This window comes from Leptonotus elevatus, chromosome 8 (assembly GCF_054856555.1).
Source record: "Leptonotus elevatus isolate MCC_2025b chromosome 8, RoL_Lele_1.0, whole genome shotgun sequence".
Classification (NCBI taxonomy): Eukaryota; Metazoa; Chordata; class Actinopteri; order Syngnathiformes; family Syngnathidae; genus Leptonotus; species Leptonotus elevatus.
In genome coordinates, this window is record NC_141246.1 from 10,014,823 (window position 1) to 10,038,948 (window position 24,126).

Sequence of the window (24,126 nt, forward strand, 5' to 3'; positions counted from 1 at the left end):
ATCCAGCACCGACCAGACACCACCTACTACCCACAGGGTTACAAACCAGAATCTTTCACCAACCCCAGAAACATCTAAATTCCAACAAATTAGGGAGACCTCAAGAGACCAAAGGAAAGACTGAAGACATGGCCAAGCCTATTTCTCCGTCACCACTGTTATTATGTACAAAAACACAATATTGTGTCCTTCCATATGGCTTTTTTTTAATTAAATTAAATTATAAATACAGTTAATTTGATTTTTAAAAAGCTCATTATGCTTATTTTGCAATGATGTTTTTACACAGTACCGTGAGCTTTGAGCTTGACTTTTTAAAATCAGATTAATCACGATTAATCACTTGTTAAAAAAGGCTTTTTTTATCAATATTTTTTACCCGTCAAATTTGAAGAGCACCGGTTATGTGTTAATTATTTTTACATTTAATGTTATGAGGACGTCTTCAACATTTTTTGATCCACTGCACACACTCATCCTCCTCTTTTTCTAATCAATGAATTACTTGCATAATTTTAAATGGGAAAAAAATGACCCCAATATTTTGACATGAACAAATATTCTAAATGTCATACACAAACATTTATTAAATACTTTACGTTAATGCATGTATTTATGTTTATTACTCAACCTGTGCTACCTTAAACGTAGCCATTCACGGTCACGCTAAAGAATAATCCTATGGTCAAAATTAATCGTGCGATTAATCTGCGTTAAATCATGATTAATGCGATATTTTTTGTGATCAATTAATCACTTTGACAGCACTAAAAAAAGTGAAGCACTGTGAATACTTTCTGGATGAATGAGACGGTGTGTATGTGGGTAGCATGCTAACAGTCAACACAGTATTGAGCTACAAGTACTTTACTCTCTTTTGGACACAACAAAATGGACAGAGAATGCGTGTATTAGGACGAAGTGACTCAAGCCTCTTCTGTCCCTGCAGCCTCCTCAGGACAAAGTCCCTTGCTGGGATCCAGCCAGACGGGCGGAAGCATGTTCAGACACGCCACCTGAGCCGTGAACTCCTCCCTCTCCTCCTGGGTGACCTCCCTTTGCCTGCTGAACAGGTAGACGCGCATCACCGTGTCATCCTTGTCGAAACGCAGCAATAAACAGTCCGCGCACGACGTGTCGAGCAAGGTCACGGTGACGTTGATATCGTCACGGAAGCGTAGAGCGCTGCCCTCTAGTGTCACATTGTGGGTGCTAGAGTGGCACTTTCCCTCCATGTGGATTCTGGGCGTGTAGGAAATGTCGCGGCCGGGGCTCACGATGACGTCAATGCTAGCGCTGTCTCTGCGCTTGAAGTACAAAAGTTGTCCTGGGAGGGTAAAACCGCCCGAAATTAGAGCCCAGCGGCCGGCCAGGAGCCCGGTGGCCATTCCATCACGAGGCCGGAGCAGGTCTTCGCAGGCTAAAGGGGCTGAGCGGACTAAGGAGCACCAGGTGCAAGCCAAAGCGGCCCACTGAGCAAACGTTCTTGCTGATTGCATGTTCTTTGGTTACTTTCAAATGTTTCAGAAAAAAGAGAGCAGTCAGCTTTTATAGTTTATTTTAATTGTGCAATACTAAACTCCACAGAGTCATGATGGACTATGACTCTTTGTTTACACTGGAGTGGAGTGATGATCTAGTTTAGGTACACAAGTTAAAATGCCACTGTAAAAAGAAAAGAGAGTAATATAGTTTTTCCACTCAGAATTTCTAAGTAAACTTTACAAGAAGAGTTTTGAGTACATTTTACCAATTGAAAAAGTTACTCAAGCATTGAGGAACGAACTTTGGCTTCATCAAGGGAGACAGCAACTCTACCACCTGAGCCATGCCATTCTTGCTGTTCGTTACTATACTATATATATAATGAGGCCGAAAGGATTCCGCCTGACACCATCAATATACTAACAACACAGCAGGAGCGGCATGGCCTAGATGGTAGAATGAAGGTTGTGGGGCCGTTCCGCAACCCTTGAGTATCTTTTTTTTTTTCTCCCAAAATAAACTGGTAAAATTTACTGAGAACTCTACTTGTAAAAAACTTGACTATATTTGAGTAAATCTTGTTCTTTTCATTTTATTTTTTACAGTGAGCCGTGTGGCATTATCTCACATCAAAATTGAAAGTCAGGATGTTAACGGGTCAGCCCTGAAGGTAAGGTTAATTTCCATCTATTACACACCTTAATCAGCGGATCGTTGTACTTAGTGTATCACTCATGGCTCTAAGACCTTTGAAAAAGATTTGGGGAAGTAATTTGCTTCTTGTGATGCTAAAGGCCTTTTGTCAAGTTGGGGGAGTCGGCGTGATGTTGACGGCTGGCACTGGTGATGTGCTGCTAACTTATAGTCACATTGGAGATGTGAGGATTTTACCACAGCGACGATGTAAAATTGTTTATTTTGAGGTGACAGTGGATGACTGGTTGTCGCATTTCTAAGGTTGGGAGTTTAAATCCGGGCTTCGGGCATCTTGTGTGGATTTTCATGTTCTCGCCGCGCTTTTGTGCGTTTAGTACGGGTTTTCTCCACATTCCAAAAACATAAATCAATGAAGACTCTAAATTGTCCATTTTAATTGTGAATTTTGAGTGTGAATACTTGTCTAGACATGCCCTGTGATTGGCTGACGACCAGTCCAGGGTTCACCCGCCTGAAAGTCTTTTAATGAGGACACTTATGCTTGTTTTGGCTGAACTTCTGTAGTTTCACAATACAGACCAACGGAAGAACAAAAGTCCTAATTCCACTGGCCTCTTCTCGAAATGACATGACGCAATACAAAAACATCGTGAATTGTGTTTTTAACATATTCAGAAGTATTTTATGTAGTATATTTCCAGTACAATTTTTTTTATTGAGACTTATTCATCATCCATCCATCCATTTTCTAAAGCGCCAATAAAATGTTTGTTTACAAAAGCGGCAAAAAACAAACAAACAGTCCACTGCAAAGTACAGTAGTGCCCTGAAATACAAGTTCAATTAATTCCGTGACAAACTTGTTAACTCTCCACTCATGCCTCCATTAAAATGGCAATAATCCTTACAAAAAAAAAAAAAAGACAAGAAAAACCCATACACCAAAATTAAGTAGCCCTCAACAGCATTGGACTTACAGTAATAAAACAATAACATAGAATGTAAAGAATAAACACTTTGTGCATCGTGATTAATGCTCATTGACATTTTGTTCCTTCTGCCCATCAGGGGGCAGTATAATACAGACATACATAATACACAAAGAGGAGTTTCACGATTACCATGAGTAATATTATACTTTTTTTGTGTGTGCAGACAATAAAGGATACATGTTTATGACTTTACTCATAGTATTGCTACATTGTCAATGTGTGTTGCTGTAAAGCAGGAGTGTCAAACTCATACTAGCTCAGGGGCCATGAAGGAAAAGATATTACCAAGTGGGCTGGATCGGTAAAATAATGGTATATAACTTAAAAACAATTGCCGTCAATTATACGCAGATGTTCGCCCTAAATTACAGATTTCAACTGTAATCATATTGTTCCAAAAAATAACACAAATGCAAATGAAACGTGGCAACACTTTGCCTGTATGAGTTCCGGACATGTTAAATCTACCTGTTTTGCATATATATTGCTCCCAGAATGCATTGTGTGGCGCAGTTAATGAAGTTATAAAGACGTTAAACCTTGTCATATGTATTTGTCTTACCAGTAATTGAATTTGTGTCGTATTTAACACGTTTAGGTCTATGATTATTATTTTATTTTTTAAACAAACCGTAACTTTTAAGTTGTGTGTAAAATAATGACATTCTGGACGATTCCGTGTACAAGTTGCATTGCTCATCTGAGGACTGCTTGTGAAATTACGAATTCATATGTTTTGATAGTGGCCGGCTGATTAATTGGTCCGACATCATCCTACAATTATTTTTTTTACTTTACAAAATCATCTCGTGGGCCGGATGCAACCCCTTTGCGGGCCTGATCTGGTCCGCGGGCCGTATGTTTGACACACCGGCTGTAAAGTTTGTTAACATCAACCTAGTGGACTTTCAAAAGTTATGTGATTTGGTTGATTACACCACATACTTTTGTAATTTGGGGGGGGCTAGAACATATCCCATAGGTTTCACTGCCAGACGCCAGGTATGGAAAGAAAACAAAGAGCAGCTAGCATGGATGAATGAACATTTTTATTCAGTTATGAAGTCAGGACCGTAGACTGTGACTTCCTCAGCCAGCTTTCTTTCACAAAGCGCCTTGGTGGGATCCATCCAGACGGGCTCCCGCAAGTTCAGACACTTGGCCTGAGCCGCAAATTCTTCCTTCTCGCTCAGCTCCAACTCTCGCCTCTTGCTCACCAGATAGAGGTCGGTGCTGTCCAGGCCTTCCACTTTGAAGGTAAACACCAAGCAGTCTGGGCAGGACGTGTAGTAGAAGGTCCCCGCCATGCCGATTCCCATGGCCTTCAGGGTCATGACGTTGTCTTTCAAGGTGACATTGAGGCGGTAGTACTTGCACTCATCTCTGAAGCGGTTGGCTTGGACGCAGGTGAAGTCGTACGCGTGAAAAGTGATGCTGTCCCTCTGCCCAAGGAGGACTTCGTCCGACGCGTTGGTCATGCTGGCGGCGAGCATGGCCCAGCTACCCGCCGCTTGGCCGGCGGTCATGCCCACCAGCGGCCTGACCAGCTCATCGCAGGTCGGGGGAGCGCAAAGGCTGCCGGGCAGCAAGCAGAGCAAAGCGACGGAGCACACCAACAGAATCATCCTGGGATCCGTTGTCACGTTGCGCATGCTCATTTGGGAACAGCTGCCGGCCGCTTTTATAGACCCATTTCACCACACAGCAGTTGAATGATTCACAGAAATCCAATAGAGCAGCGCTTGACAAACTTTTGGGGTCCAGAGACCACTTATAAGACATTTTTGCGGCAAAAAAAACGATGTGAAAGGCCATCAGCATGTTCTACCACACTCCCATTGCTGATTATTGCATAGTTGCACAGTTTTTCAAGATGCGAGCTGTCATTCGGCCGATTTTTTTGCTTTTCTTTATGCTGACCGATCTCAACTAACTTCGCACTCAGCAGCATTTTGGCAAGAAGTGAACAATTCTACAAAAAAAGAGCCTTCAAGCTAGTTATTCCCCGCCTCAGCTGAAGTTAACTGTCAAACAAAACAAAACAAAAATAACGACACTTTATTTAAATTAACTTCATAGCTTCCCATTTCAGTCTTCTAGCTTAATGCTAACGCTAATTAGCATCTGTTGCGGTGCTTTTAAAACTTTGTGCAATGAATTGAACACTGTAGACAGGACACATACAATATGATAATATTCACAGGTAGCCACTTGGTGGGAGATTCCCGAAATTTAACCTTATCAACCAACCGCGTGGCTCCCGATCGGTCATTTCTCACGCTAATCTTTATAGCGAAGTAAACAGTTTACATTGTAGGGAATATTTGACACATTTGCAACACGCCATCAATGCGGTGAGAAGACAAATATCAAAGTAAAAAGTAAAATTCACTATACCAAATATGTTGGATCGCAATACCTTGGAACGCTTTTATTTTAAAGTTGTTCCTGGCAGCGTAATGGATGACTTGACTAGTCTTGTAAAATGTGTGCCGTCAAACTCTTGTGACCAACAACACAACTTTGTCCTGAAATCACATTCAATCCCTAATGGGGTATATGCAACGGAGGAGGCGGGACTTCAGACTCCTTGGTTTTCACACATCAGCTTTGTTTCCGTTTCCGGTTTGCGACGTGTAGGCCGCGTACCAGTTCTTGTGCTTCCGCCTTTTGTGCCCTTCGGTTGCACGTTCCCATCAACGGGTGCGTGTGTGTCTCAGATGTCCGAAACAGAGAGTGGGGGGGTTGATTCGAGTGTTGGAACGTAGCTATCAGTGTCCAGAAACGACGCTGATGTGTGAAACCCGGAAGTCGGAAGTTCATCGCATCTACCCATTAAGGGTGCTAGCACTTTTAGCATGCTAATAGCTGTAGCAAGAGCCATCCGATTAATTTTCCAAGGTAGTTTAATCGACAGCCTTGTTCACAGGCATAGGCCTATTTTACATTCTGAGAATGATAGTTAGCTGAGACGTCACAGCAGTACAGGAGACACCTATATACTTTGTGGTTTAGCACATGCGGATTTTTTGGGGGGGCAGGAGATAAACCCCATGTTTATTTTTCTGGTTATCTGATACATTTCTCAACTACTGTTCAAGATCAACAAATTACCAGAACTAATTTTTGCTGCATTTAACTGTAGGTCACTGGTTAGCTGACATTTTTTCTGGCTAGGAAGAGATACATCTTAGTTAGGCACGCTAATTCGCAAATGTTCTGACACCTGATTGGATGTCCATTATCACTAAAACTCCTATTAGCCCAAGTTAAACTGATTTGTGTGAGAGTTTAAATTTAGTAAATAGTCTTTACTCCCCCTACGCCATTGTTATCTTTGAGGTTAAAGAAACAGTACTCAAGTGTGATGACAAAATATTTGTACTTTCCGTTTCTGAAGCACTCCATAGCTAAAATCATGTAAACTTTATCAGAACACCACAAAAAGCAGAGTGTGTATCGACAGATTTATTTGACTGAAGCGGGACTAACAAAGCTCCTTGGTGGGATCCATCCAGATGGGTTCCCGCAAGCCCAGACAGCTAGCCTGAGCCGCAAACTCCTCCTTCTCGCTGGCGTCCAACTCTCGCTTCGTGCTCACCAGGTAGAGGTCGGTGGTGTTGTGGCTTGCCGCCTGCACGTCGAAGCGGAACAACAGACATGTTGGGCAGGAGGTATGATGGAAGGTTGCTGCGAAGAAAAAGGTTTCCCCTCTCAGGGTCATGACGTGGCCTTCCCTGGTGGCGTTGAGAGTGTACGACTGACACTTGTCCGCCACGCGGTTACGTTGGACGTAGACGTTGTTTGACTCTAAAGTGACACTGTCTCTAGTCTTGATGACGTCTTCGTCCACTGATCTGTTCAAACTGCCAGCAACCAAGGCCCACTTTCCCTCCAGATGGTTGGCAGGCATGCCCACCAGAGGCCTGATCAGATTTTCGCAGGCCAGAGGGACGCAAGTGGTGCCGGACAGCAAGCAGGCCACGACGACGGCGCACGCCAGGAGAATCATTGTGAAGGAGCGAGGAGGATGAGCCTTTGGGATGTGGACACAAGTGTCAGTCACGCTGGTAATGTGCGCACGGACATGGCAACTTTTATACAGAGAGCGCCCACTTTCACAATTCAAACAAAACGCAGACAGACAAAGTCCCACTTGCTGAATGATTCACACAAATCAAACAATGAGGACAAACATAAAACAGTCACTTGTATGAATCAGTATGACAAATAGTCCCCTGATGCTAGTGCTCAGCTTTGAATATGTCCAATACCAGATTTATGAAACCGACAAAAATGTTCATACATGTAAAATACATATGCTTAACATGACATTTTTGGTAATATTTTTCAATGCATGTGTAAAAGAAACACTACACTAACCCAACAACAATTAAAGGCTAAAAAACCAAAACAACCAAAAAACAAAACTATACTTCAAATAATAATAATAAGGCTTTGACGCAAACAAATAATTGTAATATTTACCCTCTCCTTACCTGTAAAATGTACATGAATGTTTACCAGCCTCAAGGTTGGGAAATCTAGGTCCTGAAATGAAAAACACTGCCACAAATTGGCTTTATAGGAACAGGCGCAGGTGCAGGTGCAGGTAAACGAGCTTGTCGTCACCTGTTGAGTAGAAGCACCTGTGGCTGAAACCAAACTCCGTTTTTTGTTTTTTCTTTCTGGAGCTGGATTCCCCAACCTTGATCAGCCTTTATTAAAAGATTTTTGGGGTATAAATAAATAAATAAATAACCAATGAAAGGCAGTTTGCAACGAAGAGCCCAACCCAAAACACGCTTAGGACCGCCCCCTCATTTGAATAACATTTCGTCCTAATAGAGCGTCTGCATCATGAAATAAATGTGAGAGCAAAGCGTTTTTATTTATTGATTGATATCTAATTCTATTTTCATATCTATTTTTTATTTTTTTATTTCTACATTTATTTTTGGAATCTCGATTTTTATATTCATTTTTGCTTTAAATTAATTTATTTAGGGTAATATATATATATATATATATATGTGTGTGAATCGAGTCAGTATGTGGAGGAACTCAATGTGTGCGTGCATTAGCAAGTAAGTGCCTCAATAAGTGTTATTAGAGATTGTAGGTTGTTTATATGCTATGCTGTTATGTACAAAAGCACAATATTGTGCTTTTTATAGTCCAACCATCCATTTTCTTGACCGCTTAGTCCTCACAAGGGTCGCTGGGTCAATGGACGCTATCCCAGCAGACTTCGGGCAGTAGGCGGGATACACCCTGAAAGCCAGCCAATCCAGGGATTTTTATGAGCTAAAATATATATTTTTTTACAATATTGGACCTTTTTTTTTTATATATTGCCAACCTCCCCACAATATCGTGATAATTATCGTATCGTGACCTTCATATTGTGATCGTGAAATCATGTCAATGTTACTAAAATAGCTGAACAAATGACGTGGCTCCGAGTGGGTTACTGGTTAGACTGCATGGGAGGTTCTGGTAACGTCCAATGCTTGAATTTAAAGCTAGTTTTGTCAGTGGGATTACTGGTAATGTTCAAATCTGTTCCAGTGTCAAACTGTGACTGCTCTTTAAATTTTTGTGGAAACATTCTCAAGTGTAAAAAGTTGACTGTAAAACAAGTACTCACCCTTTGATGAACATACGCTTGTAACTAGTTGCAAGTCCATTATCATGGATTATGGAAGTTTTTTTTTAAATTGCTTTTTTCCACTTTAAAACAGTGGTGTTCAAACTCGGTCCTCGAGGGCCAGAGTCCTGCAGGTTTTGGACGTTTCCCTGCTCCAACACACCTGTTTTCAATGAACAGGATCATTATCAAACCTATGCAAAGCTTGCTGATGAGCTTCAGGTGTGCTGGAGAAGGGAAACATCCAAAACCTGCAGAACTCCGGCCTCGAGGACAGAGTTTGGACACCACTGACTTAAAAATAATTTAGGTGTCCAAAGTGAGTTCTAAAGTTCAGATATCGCATTAGTCACTTTATTTTATTTTATTTTGTTACTTTATGAATAATGGAAATGAAGTTTCATAAACACTCCAGCACTAACAAATTTGCTCAATTACCTTTACATTATATTAATCTATTTGAAGACACTGATCATGTTGAGTATGATTTACCTCGTACCTCCAAAATAATCAATTTTCAGGGGAAGCCAAAAACTGCATGTTTGTTCATATGCATCATCAGATTGGTCAATGATTAGTCAATACAATCCCACTTGTGGACTAACGAAGAGTAGATTTGTGGAAAAAAATGTGAAATTGATCAAATTGCTACATACGATGTTTCGGCCCAACGCCAGGAATGATTGACAATTGAAAAACATCATCACTAACTTTTGTAGGGTTTCCACAGATATTAATTGTAGTGTATAAATTGAGCGACTTAAGTTAACTATTTGTGCAAAGTCTACTTGCAAGATGACGCGTGGTGTGTTTAAAGCCTGCTTATCGGGTGATGTCAAGAGATACAGGCTTTGCATTGGATTTGGACAGCGACGATATGGCACATTCTTTAAACAATTGGGTCAATATGGGAAAAGTCCAAAGGAGGAAAAAATGCTGTGCAGAACAAAAAAATGTTTACTCAATGACTCAAAAGTCAGTTTAATATTTAATGCAGTCATTTCAAATACTTGACAGTGGATACAAATCCCAACATGGTTTCTTGCATCTGGTATAAATACGTTACACATGTACAAGAGATCTGGTTAAATACAAAATTCATACTTCAGTAAAAATTGTGTTATGAGATTGAGCCACAGGAATGTCACTTTATCATAATTGGGATGAGTGAATATATGCAACTTGCACCACACAACCCAAGTATGTGGGAGCTAGCAAAAAAAAAAAAAAAAAGTTACCTAGCAATTCCCAAATCTGTTTAATAATTCGGCTATAGAGCCCATTAATTAGAAAAATATCCTCTATGAACCACTCAATTCATTTTAAGAAAACTTGTATTTACATTCAAATGAATTGTATATTACATTAATTCATTTGTGAAAAATCATTTTTCATCCCACTGCATTAAAAAGTTTTGGGTTGAGTCTATTTTCATGATAAATCCAGACATCTTTACCAGACAAACAGGTGGTTAAAAAATAACACCTCCATTTTGGCCTGTGTGTGAATAAAAAACTGCGAAAATAAAAACACAACCCTTTTTTTGCTCCTATGTAGCATGGAATTAAATTGTTGTCCATATTGTTTTTATATAATTGAATTAGTTGGAATGTAATAAAGGTACATAGGGCCTTTAATGGTGCCACAAGATGTTCCTTGGTTATGGCTCCTTTAAAACACTCCATAGTTTGTGCTACATAACATTCATTTGGCGCTGAACTAAAACTTCACAAAAGTCGTTTTTAAAGGACCACTGACCTAATTAATCAGTGCAACAAAGTTTAATAACAGCAGTGGTTGTAAAACATGAAGCGCACCTCTTAAAGTGGACTTCAGGGCTACTGTGATTAGCGGAATCCTCATAAAACAAACAAAATAAAGCAAGTGTTAAAACTTACTTGATGAGAGCAAAGTGAAAAGTGTAGCATTCGTATTTAGGTTGCGTTTACATGACCGAGCAGCACAGGCAGGTTTTCTTCTTGGGGGCCTGCAGCACCTCCGCCCGTGTTTCCGTGGAAACCGACTGGTTGTCGGTGGCGAGCTCATCCTCAACTTCGGGGGCTTTGGCCTCTTCCAGGAGGGGCTGCTGCTCAGCGAGTGGCGCCTCAGTCCTGTGGTTCTCCGTGGGGTCGATCAGGAGGACTTCCTGGTACTGAGGGGGCGTGACCAGGGTGTCGCCTTGAGCTTTTGAGGACATGTGGGGCTCCTCCGCTACTGGTAGGATCGCTTCTTGTTCCTGGGCTTGTGGTGCTTCCTCTGAAAGAGGACTGGTGGGTTGCGATTGAGAGTAGACCGGCACGAGAGCCACCAGAGCGGCCCCTAGAGGATCGGCTGCTAACTGCAGCACGGAGGCTGAAGCTTCCGCTTTCATGTCCTCGCCTTTTGTCTCCTCATGTTTACTCCCTGCTTGCTTCGCCGCCGCACTAGTTTCATCCTCTTCCAACTCTTTGGAAGCTTCTGGAGCTACTTGCACCTCCTCCACATTTACTCCTCCCTCCTTCGGATGCTCTTGCGGCGCAACTTCCTCTTCATCATCCGTGATGACGACCCGTTCAGCCCGAATGATCAGGATGCCTTCGTCCACCTCCGTGCAACTTAGATGAGCAATGTGTTCGTATTGGTCATGATTCTCCACGAGGACGCTTCCGCTGGGTCCGTTTGTGGTGGCGGACTTCTCCAGAGCGTCTTCGTGGTGTTTGAGGCCACAGTCCCCTTCGCCGTTCATCAGAACAGATTGTTCTTCGTGGATCGCCTTGGTGGCGTAATCCTCAACTGTCCCTGAAGACATGACTTTGATTAATTTCCATCTCGTTGAAGCATTTCATAATAGAATGAAGCAAGCTCTGTGGTTAATTAGCAAAACACATGTTCAGTGACAGTTGCCTGACTACAATTAAAGGCTGTTTTGCCAACAGCGTGTTAGTGTTCATGCAGAACAATTAATTTATGTATTAATTAACAAGACTACAAACATGAACTTCATTTTCATTGTACTGTATTAAGTAGATGCTGGTAGAAGGTGGACTGACTAAAGTATTTGATTTGACTCAAAAAACAGTTGGGTCAAAACTAACCCAACCATAGGTCAAAAATGGACCGACCGTCTATTTGACCCAACTTTGAGTCACGAAATGGGTCTTTTAGTGTAAAACAATTCATAAAATATTGGTCAGATCTTTTACTTGGGTCAAAAATTGGGTCATTTTGTATAAAACAGCCCAGAAAGTTGGGTCAAATTGACCCATAAATTGGATCGGTCCATTTTTGATGCACAATTGGGTTCTTTTTGACTTAGTGACTTTTTTTTTTGACTCATTCACTGCCATTGACGGCGTAAACAATTCATTTGAACTATTTCTATTAATACAATTTTAATCGTCTGACGCCCTTAATTTATAATGTTTTTTTTAAATTATCAATTCTTTAAATTGTAATTAATCACATGACTTCACTAGTTAACTCCCGATTAATCACAAATTTTGTATCTGTTCTAAATGTACAATACATTTTTTTTCTAGGTTTTCATACTCTTGTTAACAAACGTGGAAAAAATGTGAAACTAATAGAAATAGTTCAAATACGTCTATGGCAGTGAATGAGTTAATATCCTGCACTCAACAAATAAGCCATAAAATATACTAAACAAAGCATTGGTGAAAAAAACTCACAAAAAACCTCACAAAAAAAAACAACTACAGTATATATATTAGAGATGGGACAATGAAGCCTTGTGAAGCTTTTGAGGCTTTCGGCTGATTGATTTGGAAAAAGAGTCGAAGTTTCAAAGCCCCATAAGATAGATCGTACCGGTGACATCTGGTGGTCAGCTGGAGTCATAGCAGCTATAATCTTCAAAGTGATTCGCCTGATTGATTTATATTCCAACATAACACCAGTACATTCAGTCTTACATTTGTGTCTGTCTAATGATCATCAGGTACACATGGAAGTGTTGCAATATTTTGACACTGTACCACTACTATGGTTCAATGTGATGTCCTGTTACTCATTCGATTTTTATAAACATGATTTGGATATGACACAAGTGCGCTGTGAAGCCAGATGACAAGTATTTCAACATCAGTCTTTGGAAGATGTGACTGAGGGTCTTGGAGAAGCGCTTATAGCAACTCGGTGGAAAATACTTGGGTCAAGCCTGTATCTTCTACACACGATTTAAAAATAATGCATAATTGGAAACTTTAAATGCATCATTGTGGGAGTACTTTTGTTGGAAACATACCGAATAACTAACTTTTCCAGGTGAACATAAAAGTGTAGCAAATATCTACATGAGGGAATTGTGCTTGTGCCCAACTTTTTATATATTTTTTGTTTTACAAGTTCTTATTCAAGAACAATATTTGCTCTATTGTGTTCGGCTTCAGCTGACACCGCGCCAAAAGGTTTGAATCAGTTACGTAATTTCCGGTATCTCATTAGCGCGCATAAAGCCGCATACGTCATCAGCACGTGATCACGGACGTTTGATCGGGGCTTTTGATACATTGTTTCGAGCAGTCTGTCTCACTCGCCTGACACATGCTCCGGAGTCTCAGTGTCAAACGTCCCATCTCTAATATATATTATATATATCAACAAATCAACATTGACAAGTTTACAATTCAAATTCACTGTCATTGATGTCTATAAATGTCAAATATGCAGCGCAACTACGAGGCGTGGCTTGGCAGTGAATGAGTTAAACAAAGACATATTTTGACTTCTTCCATCTGGATTTTGTGCCGGATGTGTTTCGGGGTGAATGAAGTTTGATCTCAGCGTGGGCAATTTCGGACAACATTTTGATGCGCATGTCACATGTGCGTGTTGTTACAAACGGGTCACCTAGTCGTTTTCTTGTCTCCACATTTCACTTCCAATTACTATAAAAACATTCAACTAATGTATTAAATCTAAACTGCATGAATTTGAAGGGACGGCCAGATGGTTGTTAGCGTCTATAATCAACACTGTGTGCGTGTAACATGTCATGATGTTTGAAATGACATCCATTTGAACTCATCTTGAAGAATAGATCGTTTTCTGACGTGCACTGTAAACTGTAATTTTAATCAACAGATTTAACGCTTAATCTTACCCATATCTCCAGCTTCCATGTCCACGGCTTCCTGTTGGGCAAAAGACAAACTGTGAGTTCACTGTGTTGGAGCTAATAATTATGCACCACAGACCACATAGAATCAGAGGAGGTTGTCCTTTGTTGTTTTGCTTATGTGACTTCATAAAGCCAAATCATCATAAAGTTTACAGGTCATTTAAGAGCATATAAAGACCAGCCTTCTTTCAAGGCTATGAACATTGCCAGCATGTTTGAGTTTATGAGTGACAAGAAAAAAAAAAAAGTGTCAGACATTTGCTGTCAATTACACTCAACGTGCCCACGGACAGATTTTCTGGCAGGATTTGTTGCTGTCAAATTGATGTCAAGGTCACACATTATAGACACTTCCATCGCAGCCTGCATCGCTAATCAACAGAATACTTTGATTCGATTTTTTTTATAAAAAGGGTCAAAATGTGACAATAAATTAAAAAAAACAGGAACCTCAAAATAGTATTAGCCAAAAGGGGCCAGGCTGGAGTTGAATTGTTGAAATGTTGATGCTGATATGTTGTGCTAGTTATGCTAATTTATAGCTTTAAATCCTGACACCTGATTTACTAGTGATTTAATTGTCATTCAAAGTATTTTCAACACAGCTTCACTGCTATTATCATTATCAAAAAATACGTCTGCTAGCTTATTGCGAACATACACGGGCTAATTGAAATTAGCATTGTTGTGCTGTAGTTTAAACAGGTCTATATTCTTCAGCTCTGTGAAAACAATTAGAACTACTGCAGTTTATCTTCAACTTTAGTTTACTGACAACTCTTACGACACTACCTGTGTCACATGACTGCCACCGTCAGGCTGGTGTGCACACCGCATGGGGTAGCATGCTCTGTTTTTTGTGGAATACCTCCATGCATACCCTATGCATGTGGCTTATGTGTAAACAAATTTAAGGTATTTTTTATTTTTTTTTGTTTTTTCAGTGAGTGCATCTTATACCAGAGTGCCCTATAGACAGTAAATTGAGTGGGGATGGGATGGAAATATTCTCCAACTCTTGGTTTAAAATCCAGGCATTACTGCCAGAGGAGCACGTAGGCAGAAAATGTATTATTCAAGTGACAACGCCATGGACACAAATGTGAGAAAAGCTTCCTAATGGAAGATGATAGCGAACGCTGTTTGACACACATTCTAACAGCTTTTGTTCACTATGTAGGCGTGTTGTGTGTGTGTGCGTGCACGCGTCTCACTGTTTGGTCCTCTGCGATCTGTTGTTTCTCATCCTCCCCTGCAAACCCCGCATTCCATGATAGCAACCTAAAATGAAACCACACACATCTTATGCACGTTTAAAATAATATAACCCTGTCAGTTTACCATGAAAATAACATCTTCAAATCATCTTAATGGCACGCTGTCTTGTAAAAAGGAGAAAATCATCGCTGTCATTACCATGGCAACCCCGGATCGCATACTTTATGATTCCCAACCAGTTTACCGAGAGATCATTAGGGATGCTGCAGGAATCCAATTTCATATAATTTCTCTGCAAATTATTATTAATTATAAATATAAAGTATCTCGGTTCTTATACTGTATGCATGCCAGTGGTTTATAGTGACAGAACAATTAAACGCTCTTCCATAGCAGACTGTTCACAAAACCTGTGTGTATGTGATATGTATATTTATTTGATATTGTGCAGTGAGATTTTTTTTAAAGGTAAATTGGGTGCCTTGGCTCAACAAAGATTGGGAAACACTGGTCTACAATACTGGTGGACCAGGTACGACTGGTGCTCGTGCTACTGTACCATCGGTGCTTGAAGTACTTGATATTACTCAATACTCTATAAAGATATATAGCTTCTAAAGCTGTTGTTCACACACTGCAGGTCAATTCCAATTTGTGACATGAATCTTGATTTGTCAACAAGACAATTCAGATTTTTTTCCTCTTTCGCATGTGGATATAAATCAAATATTTATCAGATATGTCTGCAGGATGGACACTCAGATCACGCTCATCCGACCTAAACGATATTAAATCCAAATAAGCGCTCTGAGCAGGTGAGGGAGACAGCTTGAGAGACTACTCACAATTGTCCATGCAGCTGCAAAGTTGCGAAGACAAATTTGAGATATGACTTTAATTCAATCCAACTTGAAACAAAGCATGAAGTGGACATTTGCGGCGATAGTAATAATCCAACCATCATCTTTAGGAGACGTCTCCATGAAATGCGTCGTCTCATTTCCCATAAATACTGTTTTTGTTATGTGCGCGAGTACGTGAAAACATCAGACGTAATAAACAATCCGAATTGGGGATCACGCCCTGAAGTGTGAATGCCGACAGTATATTATTGTGATTGTAATAAAGAGAATAGCCTCACTATGATGATCAAGGCAACACTGGATCTAGTGGTTTATGTCAGTGATTCTCAAAGTGTGATACCACAAATGGTATGCCGGGCTGCCCTAATAGTAATCAAAAGAATCCATTCGCATTTGCATTTAATGTGTTTGTTTTAGGCGGCACGGTGGGTGACTGGTTAGCACGTCCGCCTCCCAGTGTCGAGGACGTGAGTTCGAGTCCGGGCTTTGGCCTTAGTGGGTGGAGTTTGGATGTTCTCCCTGCGCTTGCGTGGGTTTTCTCCGGGTACTCCGGTTTCCTCCCACATTCCAAAGACATGCATGTCAGGTTAATTGAACACTCCAAATTGTCCATAGGTTTGATTGTGGATGGTTGATATATATATATATTTTTTTTTTTTTTACTCAAATGCTGTCATGACAGTAGTGCTTGCCGGTCGGTGAGGGGCAAAAATTAAGAAGCACCTGTTATTCAGAACAGCTCTTAAGTATCAGTCATAATGTTAATATAAAGCATAATATTTATAGTATGTCAAGTAGGGTTATACAAACAAAGTTTGCCACACACTCAAATTGTCATACTAAGTTAATTTTGATACATGATGGTTAACATTTAGCATGTAAGATGGCGTATTTGTCTTCTTTAGTCTCTGAGACATACAAGTTAAATTTCAAAATGATTCAAAAGATGAATGACACATATGTTGACTTACACTTCACAGCAGTAGGTGGAGCTATGGAGCAAAAAAAAAAAAAATACTGTTACCGACCACTTTACATGCGTGCCGAAATAATCTTAGCGGATTTTTGCTATCAGCTGTTGACACAGCACTCCTCTGCAGGCACGTCTTTGCTAAAGCGGCGTGTTTACATTCCCTAGAGGGCACATTTAAGATGACGCTAGCGTAATAATCATTGTTTAACCCCGACAGTGACGTCTTGACAATAGTGTCTTGTGCAGCAGACAAAAGAAACTGTTCAGCAGCGGAGCAAAAGCTCTCGTCAATGCATGCATAATACACAACAACAGAACAACTTCCAAAGTGAAACAAACGGTAAAAAAAAAGAAAAGGGGAGCAGGGCGCCATACGTTATGCATGAAGTGTTAATTCTACGAGCAGAGCATGTCTTCTGTATTGCGGCTGAGCTCGTACCTGTGATTTCCCACCTCCTGAGAGGCCCACGGAGGGGAGCGTGGGCCTTGGGAATCCCGTGAGGATTGGGACAAAGGAGCTCCCTCCATCAGCCATTGATCTCTCAAAGACTTCCTCTGGAGGAACACAGAGAAGAGGCGTATACGAGAAGAGTAGAATAGAGTGGTCTTGAAATGTTGCACAATTTAGAGCATTTTTTGAGAATAAAGTGTAAAAGAATAAAGTGTAAAATCTTTGGAGTTTCAAATATGTTTATCTGTAATGTCAGCATATCAGTGAGCTGTCAGTGAACATCAATAGACCTCATTTCAACCTGCATCAAAGGATTAGCTCTGCCTGTGTTTTACGGTTTCCTTGTTAATGGTTTCATCTGGCTCGGGTCACACGGGTTCTTTGTGCCGTTGCAACAGGCTCGACTGGAATTCAAAGGTTGTCAGCATCACACAGCTTTTTGTGAAGCCAGCTGTTTGTGACATTGGACAAGCGCTACTGAAAGAATGGTAGCTTTTTACGCTAGTCTGTTAGCTGCAGGCTGATTAGCCGGGTAGATTCCTTCTTCAAAATCGAGTTACCAAACTGAATCATTCAAGTTGGTATGATACCTTATATTGCTATCACATAACCGTTATGTAGCAGTAGCACAAGACCTTCACAAAATCATGTTCAATCGCTATTTTAATTCACTAAAGAAAGTTAATCTGTTACACTGTCAATGATTAAAATTGTAGGACACGCGGCACCGTCGGCAGCGCAAGGACTCCAGTGAGTCCTTCCTCCTTTCGGCATTGAATTCAAATGGTTTAATGAGGGGAGCCGCTTCGATTGGCCGGGAGTCGGCGCGAAATAGACTTTGCACAAAACTTATGCTAGGCATGAAAATAGGGCCCTCAGAATCTTGAGGCGACTTATTATCTCACGAATTCCACTCGGGAGGAAGAGCTGGAGTTCTACGACGCTTCTCAGACGTGTCCAAGAGAGTTCATAAAAAAAAAATTCTCAAGCTATTTTCAACACTTCAAATTGATGAATGCATAAAATAATGGACAATATGGGGACAGACCAATTGTATTGATCTGTGAAAAAATATGAAATTGACCATATTTGGTTGTACAGGGATTCCACCCCACATTGACAATATGCTTGTTACTTGCGGCCAGTATTATGTACATTATTTTGTTGGAGTGTATAAAGCAGTGATTCCCAATTTTTTTTGCAGATGTATAATGAGGTGAGATCAGTCTTATAAAATCTATGTGGGTTTTGTGATCTCACCTGCACAATCTCTTCCTATGGTTACTGGTTATGTCCTATTGTTTTGTTGTCAAATGTGCAATTAAATAAATACAAAAATACTTGTATGTCAATTAACAATTGTACAATTTCACTTAAACATTGCCAAACAGTTAACAAAGGCTTTTATAATGGTGACAGTTTGTACTCTACGTGGAATCATTAATAGGTATTTAAAATCAACCAAATCAAATGCCACCATGATTGAACTTGGAGGTACCACTTTATTAGCCTTAGTGTAAGTCTGCGCCGTGTTCTCTCTGCTAGTTCTAATTATCTTTGCCACATTCATCTTCATTATTGTTTCCTCGTGCTGTTCGGCTCCTCTCCTGCTGATTCGTTAACATCTTTTTCATAAAGATCAGTGGCACTGCCTAACTGCACGCCTCCTCCTGAAAAAGAAAAAAGGACTTCTGTTCTAAGGCGGTATTGCTTTGGCACTTCCTGACTCCTTGGAAAATGATACGATACTCCTTTTAACACGGCTACAAATGAGGATTCATCTCCAAGACAAATATTGCGTTATGTTCATTGCAAACGACTTATTTTAGTCATTTTCGCCACTGAGCAAATATTATTGGAGCATTTCAAAAGAAAGATGTAATATAACATTTAATGGAAGTGATTGCTATGTAGTTTTTACACACAAAAGCGGACTGCTGGCTCACCGTTCTTTATTCATGCGAGCAAACCACCGCTGTTTCTCACATCACTAAAATGACATTGCTTAAAATGAGTAAACTACATTTGTCTACCCATGCCAAAAAGCAGGTCATTCGGGTGTACCCAAGAAACAAAAATGGAATGAAAATGATGATAGCCTTATTACGAATGAATTTTTCAGCAGAGCTTATCACTAATAGAAGACTCTAAAAATAAATCTTGCCCCAATGATCTTGGTTGAACTGACTATGATACTCGCTGAAACTCATTTTAACCATATCTAAGATGCACGTTTATTTTCCCCCTCAACTTCTTATAAATTGGCCTGTTTCAGTTTAGATTAATATGCATGGTGTTTTCAGTAACTATGACAACAGAGTTTCAGCCTGTTCACCTTCATTTCAGGCACCTTTTTTTTCCCCAGCAAGCATCTTGAGCCAATCCTAAAAATCCAACAAATATTTTTTTTTTGCCTTCACGGAAGTACACTGACACCTTAAAAATCAGTTCTCGAAACAAATAAAGCTGTCACCATCATAAAACCTTTAATATCAACTGTGTAGTTAATGTCTAAGTAACATTTTAATATTCTTAACGTAACCACATATGCATATATATTCATTTGCTTATTTGTCTTCCACTAACACTTCCAATTCCATCACTTCAAACTTGTTTGCAATTTGTTAGCGTGCACACAACATTTAGAATCTGCTATTGGGGATTTTAGTAAATCAGGCCCTCAGAATTATTCCACTGTTTGTAACTTAATGGCGTTTCACTGCAAAAATGAAAACAAAACAAAACAAAAACCTATTTGCTCAAATAACATCTCGTGTGATAGCTGAAGATTTATTCTTCCCTGAAAATGTTTGAATTTTCTGGTGTCAGACGCATGCAACTTTAATGTAACATTCTAATTGCTTTTTTCAAATTGAACAAATAAATTCTATTTTCCACGATATTCTACTTCGAGATGCACCAGTATACCACAAAATAAATTCAATTTAACCAGATTTCTCCGAGCACAGTGCACACATGATGTTTTTCCACTTGCAACTGAAATCTTAAAATCTCCACCCGGGCCAACATCCTCATATTTCCGAAAAGTCTGCCCACTGTTATTGGCTACCTCCCTTTAACTATGATGGGCACAAAACCATCTCTGTCTTCTCCTGCCGCAGAGAACAAGCTCCTCTCTGTTACCTTGCCTGCCCCCTTCAGCTACCCGCATGCAGACTACCTCTAAACATTCCAGGAGTGGCACTCACGCCGATGCGCCTTCCCTTTTTTTTTTTTTTTTTATGGCAATCAGCTGACATAAACAGTGACAGATTTAGCAGAAGGTAAAATACAACAACGCGTCGATAAATTCTGACTCTTGTGACTGCGGCACTGTTGTTAACACTTATGCTGTGAGCTGTCTCAAAGGTAGGAAGAATTAGCTCATTAAAAATTAAAGCGTCCTTCAACTTAGTTTTATGGCCACAATAAAGAACGTCAACAAGCGTATGGATGGACATAAATAATCGTAACCGACGCCTTATACCTGCATGCATAGTAACACATGCCCCACACACACAAAAAAAGTGCAGAATTTGAGGAATGTGCCGAAGGCAGCGTAACACGGTGGAGTAGGAAGTGGGAACGGCAATGTGGAAATGATGTGAAAACAATGGAGGTGCTCTGTGACTTGCACTGAGTGGAAACACTGCCATGAGAGCTGAGATGTTCAGATTGCGTGAAAAAGGAAACAGACAAGGAAGGCTATCTGCTCCCAAACAAGCCGGTATGAGTCTATTGAGAAAAGTGTGAGTGAGAGAGGGAGGGAGAGAGAGGTGAGACATGAAATACGACATCTAAAAAGATCCTGCTAAAGGTGACAGACCTTGAGCTGCTGCAGTCGGAGTTTTTCATCCTCCATCTCTCTCTTGGCTCGCTCCTGCTCCTCCTGCAGACGCCGCTTCTCCTGGAGACGGCACGTAGGCCAGAAATTAAATTGAAGCGATAATTGAGCAGCAGGATTGTGTGATTAATCGATTCATTTTTGCCCCCATTGTATAAAATTGATTAATCATGTCATGAAGCAACTGAGGCACAATGTAGTGCAATACTTGGCTGCAACCCGTAGGGGTGCTGTTGAGTCATTCACAACTAGTTGCTGTCGAACAAAAAAAGTTGAGCACAAGCCTCACAACGGTCAGCATTATTCCGCTCATTACGGCATGGCTTAGGCAACTTTGTTCGGCAGTATTACTCTTTATAGGTACTTCCTTTAAATAGCGCTTTTCCACCTGTCGAGTCATAAGTCCACATATGAAAAGTTTTTATTAGTTATTTCTAATATCCCAAAAGTTGAACATTTCAGAGTTTGACCAATATCTAGAATATGCTAAAACACAGTCAAACAAGAGCAGTGCAGTGTGCATTCTTGGGGGAAATTTAACACAAAATACACTAACCGGAAAATGGATTTGGCCATGATACAAATAATTTAAAGAGGTAGGCAAAGAGGAAAATGTGTGTTGGCTCAGAGGATAATGATAACTTGAGAAGCTTTGGAAATTGGTTATAAAATCTTTATCCATTTGAATGTTAAGTTAGAATAAGGATAAATAAATCTTGTTTCTCAACATGAAGACCATTAAATGTAATTTGCCTTGGACATTTAGATACTCAGATGCTCATAATTAAAATCATTTCAATTTTGGGGGATTGCCATACTTCAAATATTGCAGGTGCCGTTAAAGGTTTTAGCGTGGTTTCAATCTGGTAACAATTTACATTATAACATCTCCGAACAGATTGTATTGGACTTTGGCAGTTCCACTGTGTTTCCATTAAGGCTCCGTCAACAACACTCCAGCCCGTAATGCTCAGTGCAGCACTGCAGCCTGGTGTTGTTTTCCTCTCCTTTTGAATTATGTATGAGCAACAAACAGCTCTTCTCTGTGGACTCACAGCGATGGCCTCCAGTCTCTGTTGGTACTTCTCCGCCTCATCCATCCTGGCACCTGTGACAGACAAAGACAGGTGAAAAGGTTAAAGACTACAACCGTGTATTGTTGAGGTTGACTGTTCACCGGCTGAAGGGAATGGAACTTGGTTATTGTTTTGTCATGGTTGGTTCATTAAACGAGTTGTCAGAGGTCATGTGCTTTTGTGCACCAAAAATAATCACCATCCTATGATAGTTGGATGAAGATGCAAGTTTTTAACAGCACTAAGGGGACTTGAGTCTTTGTACCATGAACTCCTCCCCTCCAGCCAAATAAGCTTTTTCCCCAACATGACAGTCTTAAGCTACTGCAAGCAAATTTGTACAGGAAAATACGTATTTGTTCTCCAGCAAACGTTGCGGAATGTGACAATATTTAAGTTTCCCTAAAAACTCACAAGGTTTTTTAAAACATCCCAGGAGACAACCTACGTTTTTTTTCCAAAGCAATATCTTTAGAGGTTTGTGAATCTTTTACTAAATATGATTTATTAGATTATTTAAAGTCTGAAAATAATGCTGAAAATATTCTTGGCTTAAATGCCAACAGTGTTTTCCTGTAAATGTCAGTCATGAAGGGTTTGTTGAATCATTGTACAAAAAAAAAGTCTTACACGGGCATATTTTGGTTAAAATACATAAATAAATACATAAATAAATAAATAAGATAATTATTGCCACTTGCTTGAAAAGTGTTGAGAAACGAAACACATACATTAGTTACCAATGGTAAATGGACTGAGATGATATACACCATACGCATGTACTATACTTTGCATATAACCTTATAAACAAGCTTTAGCATCAAAGGAAAGCTATTGAACGATCTAACCCATCCCGAGTTTTGTTCTATTATTACATGAAAGGACTTGCAGAAATGCCAAACTCATCCCTCATTTTCACATTGCTACTTGTCACACAACTGAAAGAAGTTATGTATAATTTTTTTTAAAACAAAACCATGGATGGCGAAGCTGGGGTGTCATTGTGTTTGCAGTAGAGATGGGCAAATAAATTATTTAGTTGATTGTTAAGAATTCTGTTGTGGAAATTGTTGCTTATGTCGACAAAGCGGAACGCACTACTTGGCTGCAACTAGCAGAGGTGTTGTTGAGTCCATCCATCTTCTCTCAATTTAGTGTCTATTCGCACAACTCAACATTAACTAACTTAAGCTACATCCATGCAACATATGGCAACTCAAGACGTCGAGTTATTTAACCACGTTAACAGTTGGGTTGTTGATTGTTAATGTTCACCATAGTCGATTAAGGAACGACACGTATTGTTCCAAATTTAAGTCTGCTTGTATATTCTTCTCTACTGGTTCTTTTGGAATACACACACAGAGTTATATCTTCCTCCTCTTGAGTCTCACGGAAAATCTGTTATTTTTTCAAAGTGGTAGATCTTTCATAGCCTTGGGGACTGGTAGTTATCATGGTGAGAATCTAGAAAGAACCTGAAGGAGTGATACAGTCCCCTACGGCTGTTGAGCGAGTGATACAAATGTATGGATATGAGAGAGGAAGCACAAAATGATCTAATAAGAATAATAGGGAGGAAACCCGACTGTATAGGGGAAGTGTGAGATGGAGAACGGCGGATCCACTACAGTATATATACACTATATAAACAATACAACAAAGGACGGAGAAACTGGAGGTGGCAGCTTACACTATAAGACTCCTTCGGGACCATAATCTTGCATCTCAACAGGGTTACAGATGAGAAAAAGCAGGCCGAGATAAACAAGCAGAGCCAATTGGCAGCTTTGATGAA

The 24,126-nt window shown here is 40.1% G+C and overlaps 4 protein-coding genes across 7 annotated transcripts in view; 1 reads left to right on the plus strand and 3 right to left on the minus strand.

Moving 5' to 3' along the window:
* Positions 1-2,105: 2,105 nt before the first annotated feature.
* Positions 2,106-24,126, plus strand: part of plppr2b (phospholipid phosphatase related 2b) — a 93,476-nt gene continuing 71,455 nt past the window's right edge. The window contains exon 1 of the mRNA XM_086082130.1: positions 2,106-2,155. The gene's annotated coding sequence lies outside the window, so the exon portion shown is untranslated. The remainder of the gene's footprint in view (positions 2,156-24,126) is intronic.
* Positions 4,162-4,802, minus strand: LOC147169682 (uncharacterized). Its single transcript, XM_086083348.1, has one exon. The coding sequence runs from the start codon at positions 4,790-4,792 to the stop codon at positions 4,184-4,186; it is 609 nt and encodes a 202-aa protein (XP_085939474.1). The 5' UTR covers positions 4,793-4,802; the 3' UTR covers positions 4,162-4,183.
* LOC147169683 (uncharacterized) lies at positions 6,588-7,857 on the minus strand. The gene is made up of 2 exons (XM_086083349.1): positions 7,634-7,857; positions 6,588-7,170 (listed from the first exon to the last, which is right to left on the minus strand). Exons 1-2 carry the CDS (start codon positions 7,646-7,648, stop codon positions 6,622-6,624), a joined length of 564 nt encoding a protein of 187 aa, XP_085939475.1. The 5' UTR covers positions 7,649-7,857; the 3' UTR covers positions 6,588-6,621.
* Positions 9,760-24,126, minus strand: part of palm3 (paralemmin 3) — a 30,935-nt gene continuing 16,568 nt past the window's right edge. For 2 of the 4 annotated variants that reach the window (XM_086082124.1, XM_086082125.1), the window contains exons 2-8: positions 22,308-22,360; positions 21,235-21,315; positions 17,397-17,512; positions 16,956-16,976; positions 15,118-15,184; positions 13,886-13,916; positions 9,760-11,562 (exon numbers count right to left, since the gene is read on the minus strand). In XM_086082124.1, the coding sequence (XP_085938250.1) occupies positions 10,730-11,562; positions 13,886-13,916; positions 15,118-15,184; positions 16,956-16,976; positions 17,397-17,512; positions 21,235-21,315; positions 22,308-22,352 (1,194 nt within the window). In that variant the 5' untranslated portion in view covers positions 22,353-22,360 and the 3' untranslated portion in view covers positions 9,760-10,729. Of the gene's footprint in view, positions 11,563-13,885; positions 13,917-15,117; positions 15,185-15,966; positions 16,844-16,955; positions 16,977-17,396; positions 17,513-21,234; positions 21,316-22,307; positions 22,361-24,126 lie in introns of those variants that run through there. The other 2 variants (XM_086082126.1, XM_086082127.1) reach the window with 2 other exon arrangements.